Genomic DNA, 9,036 nt, shown 5'->3' on the forward strand with positions numbered 1-9,036 from the left:
CTCTTCTGTCTTGCTCTCCTTCATTCTTTCCTCCTTCTTATGCCTACAGGTGACTCTATACTGTATGTTTCTTCCCTTCTTTCTTTAATCTTCCATCTGCCAGTGGGTGACTCTACACTGAGTGACTATAGTAGGACTCGCGTACGTTTGCGGCTGTGGTGTGGCCCGCACCTGTGTTCAATGGTGCCACGTTTCCCCAACTTGCGATGTGAAACGGAAGCTATTTATGTACAAGGCATCACAAATTCGATAAATTCAGATGAATAAAACTTACACTTGTGTATTTTGATGGATGAATCAACAGTAATCATATTATGCATAAAATATTTATACAGTAACAGAGAAACATGGCATACATATTGTACAGTGTTGCTAAAAGAAATTGTAGTCACTTTTAATGGTTTTTAGCGTAGTTTTAGGGTGGGTAATAATATCACAGTTATGGATATAAGATAATGAGCCTGAAAAAAGAAGAAATATGCCAATATCCAAAGTAAAAGAAATAATTCATGTAATTCTTGTGAGTGGCAACACTGACACACCCATCTGGCCTAAGGTAAAGTACGTTGTACCTCCATAGACCCAACCATAGCTTGTACAGGTGTTGCTAGGGAAAAATGCTCACATTTACTGGCTTTTACCATAATTTTAAGGGCGAGGAATAATCACATTTATAATCATAAGCTAATATGTAGGACAAAATAGTAGGCATATGCCAATACCGAAGTAAAAAAAAAAAAAAACATTATTCACTCGCGAGCGGCAACACTTCCACACCCAGTCGGTGAGAGAGAGAGAGAGAGAGAGAGAGAGAGAGAGGCAGGAGAGGGGCATGCATTGAATGCATTGTCGGCATCACTAAATATAACAAAACCAAATTAACAAATGAAAGCACAATTATAAATAACTTATAAAAGAATCAAAAGTACTCAGGGTGGCTCACATTTCCCGCCAGGAGAGAGAGAGAGAGAGAGATAACGGTATAGAAAGCGTGGCAACACTGTACACAGGTGCGGGCCACACCACAGCCGCAAACGTATGCGAGTCCTACTGTAGCCAAATGGTTTCCTGTACACCAGAAAACCATTTATTATGCCAGGTGGTAACCATATAGCCAGATTATGGCACCTGGTGGTGTAATGGGTAATTAAGGCACTCCAGTTTGATTGAACCTGTGCAGGTTTATATCCAAGGGGTGGTTGGGGTTTATTGCTCACTTAATGCCACTCAGGGATGAGTGAGGCTGGTCACTCTCATCTTGAATGTCAGGACTAACTTGCTTGGCCCTAGGCTCCTGTGCTCCTCATGGGGCAGCACAGGATTGGATGATGATGATGATAATTACATTTGGAGTTGTGTGGAGAGACGGACAAACAGATGAGGATATTAGGAATATTGTGGTGTTGATGTGGATGTGCTGGTAAGTGTTAGAAGTATGCTGGTATGGTATGTTCAGATGGTGAGAACAGTGAATGACATTTTGACTAGGAGAGAGTATGTGGAAGAGGAGAGAGATTTTTGAGTACGATGTGGAACAATGGGGTGGAAGTATATGAATGAGGATGGTACAAACTGGAAGGAGGGCCGCCTCATGGCAGCAGGCAGGGTGACTTGAAGGCTTTTTGCAGCCACCCTTCCCAGGATGTAGACATCTGGCAGTACATAGACATCTGTGCTGTAAATGCTGACTGTCCTTTCCACTCAGACCTGCAACTACCCTAGAATCAGTACTTAAAAAGACCTAAGTGAATGCTTACATATCATCCCTCCCCCCACCAGAGCCTGCCATGACTGCTATCACCAATAACAAGAGGGCTGTTCTCATTTGCTCTGATAGATTTCTCAAGCTAAAAAGAAATTGGCTGGGACTAGTCATAATTGAGCACTTAATATGAGGCGGTAAAGAGTTGGATTTAAAAAAAAAAAAAAATGATACCTTCTCTCCCACTATCAGAAACCCCCACGGCAGCTGCCACCGAGGACAAGAAGAGGACTTCTCCGGAAGACACCAATGCCGAGGAACCTGAGGCCAAGCGGGCTCGAGTGGAGTCCCCTTCACCGGTGCCAGGTGAGGGAGGCGACACCACGGTATTGCAGGAGAAGGACACATTCAGCGACATTAGTGATGATGCTGATGATATTCTTAACCAGGAGGTAGGTTGGCTGGTGTTTTGGTGATGATCCCTTGAATCTGGTGGTGTATTTTATTGGTTTATTCTCATTCTGTCAATTTTTTTCTGAGTCTCTGGACCCTACCTCATATCACTTTGGGATGGAGGAGGAGGCCTGGATGATGATAGTGATATTCTTCCTACATCCAAGTGATTATATTCAGCTTATGAGAGTCCCCTGGTAGTTAAGGGGTAAGTACAGGTATACCCCACTATTTGATCCCCCTTTATGCGATACCCCGCCTTAGCAGTATAAAAAGATTAACACCCTTCCTTGTCTAGTGATGGCCAATCCCTGGTTATGCGATGGGTTTTGTTTTTTTGAACCGATATTGATGATATTTTAGACAAAAATTTTGTGTTTAGATTGGTATATAAACTGTTTTTAGACTGAAATTAGTGTGTTCTAGTCATAGGTGGGGTGAACACTGTCATTTTTGGGTACAGTTTACTAAGTGTGATTTTTTTTTTCCAGTCTCATTTTTGATGTTTTTCATATTTTATTGTTGGGTTTAGGTGAGTAATAGACTGCTTTTAGGCCTAGTTTAGCTTGTTATAAACCTATTAGGGGGTTTAAGTGGTCTAGAAACTTGTTTTTGGACTCATTTGGGGGGGTGGGGGGATTACAAGGCTCCCCAATGCATCCCTATATAGGTACTTTCGATGTTATAACGTCCCTGTTTAACGATACCCCGGCCCAACGGTGGTTTTTCCCAAACGCACCTCATCGTGACTGCAGGGAGACGACTTAAAAAGGCTATATTTAATCTCTGTAGTTTGAAAAAGTGTCTCATAAACTGAATGTAATCATCTTGAGGTAGCAAGAGTAAAATGGTACTGTTTGTCATCGGAGTGAAGGGGTTAAATGATGATTGGTATTATGATGATGATGATGATGATGATGATGATGGCAAAGGAATGGTAACTGCTGCGGGAAATATTGAGCTGTCTCAATAATGATGCCAGTAATATTGAACGAGGAGGCAGGTTGGTTGGTATTTTGATAATTCTTAAGTAATATTGATTGATATGATGATGATGGCAGAGTACTTACACACTTATAGGGTTAGTGATAATTGCAGTAGGATGTATTGAGCTGCCTTAGTGGTGATTCCAGTGATACTCTTAGCCCTGAAGTAGGTTGGGGTAGGTGACATCTGTTTCAGTTTTCAGGGGTGTATTTTTGCTACTGCACTGTCAGATCCTAAGTTTTGGTTAAACCTCATATAGTGGAGGGGTGATTGATAGTTATGTCTAACCTACCTAGTTTGAAAAGTTTCTCCCAGAGTAATTTGTCTGGTAGTAGAAAGAGTGAAAATGAAAGATGTAACTGTTATTGTACTTAAGACTTTGTTGTAATGACTTTCCTGATATCAGCAGTTGAGTATAATGTTGATGATGATGATGAAGAATGGTGAAAATGACAGTGGTGATATTGGTAATGATTATAATAATGATAACTGATGATGGTGATGACTTTGTACCTGACAGGTGGGAGGCTTCAACGAGGAGGATAGTCGTAACCTCAGCTCCAGCCAGATTGAGGTACTGAAGCATTTAGTTCATTATTTGATTTATTTATTTACTTTCATACTCTCTCCTTGGTTCTGAATCCTGCCACACCCCATCCGTAGGTGGAGGGGAAGGAGGAAAATGTATATATATTTTGTTATGTGTCCGACTCTAGGCACAGGCTTCAGGGCCTGTCCCCAGGGCATATCCTTAAGGCCCAGTAGTCCTCCTATATCTCCACATGTCACCACTTCGGCGCTAACACCCATCGTCCATATTGAGTACATGCTATGGCTGTCTCATACAGGACTGGTGTATTGGTGTCAGCGAAGGTGTTTTTATGACATGTCGGCAGGTCTTCAGGTAGATCAGTAAAGTCTACTTTTTATGAAATTCAAATCTATAAACTGTACCCTGCCTCAGCAGGGATTTGAACTGGATCCATTAGGACTGCAGCCCCCCCCCCTCCCTCTCTCTCTCTCTCTCTCTAAGTGGTAGGTGGTCACTTACCATCCACTCACTAGATGTAGTGCTGCTCTCGGCTGTCTGCCCTTTCCTCTCTTTCTTCCTTCCTCTTCTGTCTTTCATTCCTTCATTCTTTCGTTTTCCTTCTGTGTACCAGTGACTCTACACTGAATGACAAGTCAATTGGTTTCCTGTACACCAGGAAACCGCTTACTATGCTGGGTGGTAAGCATATAACCAAATTATGGTGCCTGGTGGTTTAGTGGGTAATTACTACACTCCAATCGGATTGAGTCGGTGAAGGTTTATATCCAAGAGGTGGTTGAGGTTTATTGCTCACGTAATGCCATTCAGGGATGAGTGAGGCTGGTCACTCTCATCTTAAATGTGAGTACCAGCTTGTCTAGCCCGGGCTCCTACTCTGCTCATGTGGCAACGTAGGATTGGATGATGAATGAACAAATGAAAAAATGTATATATATATATATATATATATATATATATGGAGTTTTTGTGGTACAGTGGTAGAGTGTGTGTCTCGCACGCTGGTGGATGCAGGTTCGCCTCGCGCCAGAGTTGTAAAGACTTTGGGAAGCGTTCACCGAGCCACTGACCGCTTTGGCGGACATAAGGTGTGCTGTGTTTGAACCAGTGTCGCATACTAGTATGCATGCACCCGGTCGGCTTAAGGTGGGCCGATTACATTTGGTTGACAGACTACACACACATCCAAAGCCACTCCAACATTACAGTTACACAAACAAGCACTTCTCACCCTACATACAGTCTCTGCCAGACAGCCTAAGCCACTGGGTAGAGATACATTGGCTGTATCGTCCCTGCTTCGGTAGGGATACGCCGGTCCTGCAGTGGACCTCCACAGCTGATGATGATGATGGTGATGATATATATATATAAATACACACACACACACACACACAGTACAGTATATATGGATGGTGATTGCAATATTTGAGCATGGTATTGTGTTACTGTCTCTGCACCCTAAACCTACATTATTGGTATATTTCTGTAGTCCACGACTTTTATTAATGTATTTAGTCCGGTGTCATATACTAACAGCTCTTTTAATTTACAGGACCCACGGAACCTGAGTAGAGACACTGGACCTCCGTATGATGGTGAGCAGTTGGTGCAATTTTGTTTATCATGTGTGATCATAATTTTAATGTGATGTAACTCAAAAATGCAGTGCAGTAATTAGAACATACTGTTAAACATGATATTTGATACAGACTTTAAAACACTTGTGCAATAATATTTTTTTTAAGCTGTTTTTCACAATAAGATGAATGAAGAACTGTTTGGTGCATGTTTCTTCTTGGACTTTACTACTGTGTTTAATATATTAAGGCAACAGTTTAGTGAATGCCCATTTTATTGAGATTCTTGATATTATTATGATTTTCTGATGATAAAATCAGGCAAATGATTGTAAGTTACTGATTTGACAGTTGTGGTATTGATAAATTTGTATTTCCAGGTAATTGAAATAGATGGTCTTATTATTTACTGAAGTGTCCAAAGTTTACAGATGCTTTGGTGATGATGATGTGTGGTAAGAATAATAATGGCTTTATAATTTGTTGTCCCAGATTTGTTGGATGAAGAGGAGGAAACCCACTTTGAGGAGATCAGTGACGATGAGCTGGAAGAAGACCGACAAGCCAAGTTCAGTAAGTATATTCATGTATTGTTCTTGTATCCAAGTTTTAATATAATTTTGAATTCCATTTTTCTTTCTGGATCCTACCTCACCCCATCTTGAGAGAGGAAAAGCAGTGAGACATATGATGAATTCCTGTTCCTACTGCAGATTGTTTCTTCATTTGTCATACTTTTCTCCCTGTTGTGTGAAGGTTCTCATGACCATTACTTTATTGTTATTTGTTTATTTTTATTTTTTTCCAGTTTCTATTATTGTCTCTTGAGTCTGTTTTTTTTGTTTGTTTTCACCTTTTATTCTCCCTAAAAATATTCCAGGTGCACTGGACAGCAACCATTATTATTATTATTATTTTAGTTTTCTTTCCCCTAATCCTGTTCCCTGCATATTTTTTTTTTTTCTTTTATTTTCACACAGTTTTCCTTCTTAAAGATGTTGCTGGTGCACTGGACATCAACTGGTCAGTCCTAGTGCGTGATAAAGCTAGGACACCAGCAGCCAATGAGGTAGCGGCAGGCACAGCTCTGAAGCGTTTCCAGGCCAACCACCTGCTGTCTAGACTGGGGGTGTCTTCAAGATTTGCTCGGCCTGAGGTGGTGGACAGGATCAAGGATGTGTGTGCAGCGGCCACGGCTGCGGAGGAGCCTAATACCACACAGGCTGATGAGGCGGGTGCTGGTAAGTGGTTGACTTTGTTTATGCTGTTTGTTTTTAGTGTCATGAATAACCGTTATTATTGGTATTACTATTTGTTGACAATGTGTTCAAGGGCAGCAAGAAGAGTACAAGAAGGCATCCCTCACCAGCACCCTCAAATTTATTTTAACAGTTATATGGAAAGAATTTGTGATATTTTAGAAAATGTCTGATTTGCGATGAATACTGCTTGGCCACTGCCTCTCCAAAACATGTTGCTGTATCCTAAATTTGACTTGCTTACCTTTTAGAAGTGAAGAAGCCTGAGGTGTGTGGTGTGGTGTGCAATGAGGGGGTTTGGAGGTTGGTACAGGCACAGAAGCAGGAGGGGCAAAAGATACTGGATGGTGTGGGACCCAACCGCAGGGCTCTGTGTGCTCGACAGGACATTCTTCTTAGGTGAGCTAAGTGAGAGAGTGCATGTGTGCGTGTGTGTGTGTGTGTATGCTTAATCACTTATACTTAGGGGTTTGTGTTGCCTGTGGTTTAATACAATATCTTCTTTGCTTCCAGTGTTCCAGCACTACTTGTCTTAGTGACCTATTTTCTTATTGGTTCATCTTTTAAATCAGTAAACTCCCAGTATAGATTGGTTGTCCCCCCCCCCCCCTTTTTTTTTTGACGGAGACTATTTTAACGTTTAAAAAAATTATAATTAAGTACGTGGGGGTACTCACCATCCTCTCACTCGATGCATTGCTGCTTTGGGTGGCTGCCCATTCCTTTCTTCCTTCCTTCCTCTTCAGTGTTTCCTTCATTCTTTCCTCTTCCTTCTGCGTACGGGTGACTTTACACTCCCTCTTCTGTCTTCCTTTCCTTCATTTTCTCTCATCCTTATGCCTATGGGTGACTCTGCATTGAGTGACAAGCCAAATGGTTTCCTGTACACCAGGAAACCATTTACTATGCTGGGTGGTAACCATATAACCAAATTATGGCACCTGGTGGTTTAGTAAGTAATTAAGGCACTCCAATTGGATTGAGCCAGTGCAGGTTTATATCTAAGGGATGGTTGGATTTTTTTGTTCACATAATGCCACTCAGGGATGAGTGAGGCTGGTCACTCTCATCTTAAATGTCAGGACCAACTTGCCTAGCCCTGGGATCCAATGCTCCTCATGGGGCAACATAGGATTGGATGGTGGATGGATGGATTATTATTATTATTATTATTATTATTATTTTTTTTTTTTTTAATTTATTTATTTATTTTTTAATGAAACTTTGAACATTTTTTTTTTTTTAATCTAATAATGGGTACCTTCTCCATGGAGAGATAATGATAGCCAGAATTATCCCTTGTTTGTATTGAAGTATGAATGGAGAGGCGGGGTCAGTAGAAGGTGATACATGTGAATCATATATCCAGAGATTAATTAATTATTTTCATCTCTCTTTCCTACAGACATAGCCTTGGTAGTCTGTCAGTTCAGGACCTCAGTGTAGACAGTCTTTAGCTCAACATTACGTCATATAACTTCCATATATGAAACATTAATTATGGTATTATAGTACAGTATTATAGTACAGTGTTCTCTTTTTAAACATAATCTGTGTTAATTATGTGCTTGGTACCTCCTTATAGATGGTCCTGAACTCACTGTTTTTTTTTTTTTATCATGCCACTTCTGTATAAAAGATATTGAATGTTGTATCCTGTTTCTTCTACAGACGTAAGCTGTGTAATCTGCCAGCACAGGACCTCATCGGAGACAGTCCTCTTCTTGATAAGGATTTGTTTAGGCAGTCAGTTGCACTTCTGAAATCTTGCTAAATTCAGAATTGGAAAAAAATATTAGGAGTGTAAGTGCAAGGGTAATTTCTGCTCACTGATATTTGGTTATTTATATGATGATGGGTAGTGTTGAAACTCATTTTATATTCCATGGTTAACCCCTTGAATTCTGACACATTTTACTGTTTTAGTGCTACCTCCAGATTTTTTTATTCGGCATAGGAGAGATCTTTTCTAGTGAAGGGTTAATGAAGGCTTAATCTAACCCCTTCAGTTCGAAAAGTTACTCCTAAGTTGAATCAGATCTGGTGATAGCAGTAATGGAATACAAAATATGTCATTGGATTGAAGGGTCTATTTGTAGCTTAGAAACTTAATGCAAATGCAGTCCAGGGTGATTACATTCAGTAGCAAAATTAGCTAGCTAAAGAGTAGTAGTATTTTTGATGAAGGAAGGTAATAATTAGTATACTTTAGAACCTTATCATGACCCATTTTGAAATTGTAGTTTAGTTCTGATATGACTTTTTGTTTTCTGTATCTTCATCCCTTTGGTATAATGCTCTCTCTGTCTCCCTCTCTCTCTCTCTCTCTCTCTCTCTTCTGCCACATCCAGATAATTTATATTAGGTATTTTGAAATGAATGGTTTTAGCTCAACATAAACTTCATCACTGTTAGAAGCCCTTCATATCTTGAATACAGTATAATTGAGGGTAGTAATAATATAATGAGTATATAATGAAAAATATTTAGTTTGATTTGAAGGCA

General features: G+C 40.3%; 1 protein-coding gene across 1 annotated transcript in view; it reads left to right on the forward strand.

Annotated features, from left to right (window-relative positions):
• LOC145418762 (uncharacterized) overlaps positions 1-8,505 on the forward strand; it is a 42,827-nt gene extending 34,322 nt beyond the window's left edge. The window contains exons 19-25 of the mRNA XM_080287098.1: positions 1,955-2,154; positions 3,663-3,716; positions 5,248-5,290; positions 5,765-5,845; positions 6,268-6,513; positions 6,783-6,930; positions 8,203-8,505. Coding sequence (XP_080143224.1) covers positions 1,955-2,154; positions 3,663-3,716; positions 5,248-5,290; positions 5,765-5,845; positions 6,268-6,513; positions 6,783-6,930; positions 8,203-8,305 — 875 coding nt within the window. The 3' untranslated portion in view covers positions 8,306-8,505. The remainder of the gene's footprint in view (positions 1-1,954; positions 2,155-3,662; positions 3,717-5,247; positions 5,291-5,764; positions 5,846-6,267; positions 6,514-6,782; positions 6,931-8,202) is intronic.
• Positions 8,506-9,036: the final 531 nt, after the last annotated feature.

Source organism: Coenobita brevimanus, chromosome 116 (genome assembly GCF_032717465.1).
Source record: "Coenobita brevimanus isolate Jiangsu-jjx chromosome 116, ASM3271746v2, whole genome shotgun sequence".
Lineage (NCBI taxonomy): Eukaryota > Metazoa > Arthropoda > Malacostraca > Decapoda > Coenobitidae > Coenobita > Coenobita brevimanus.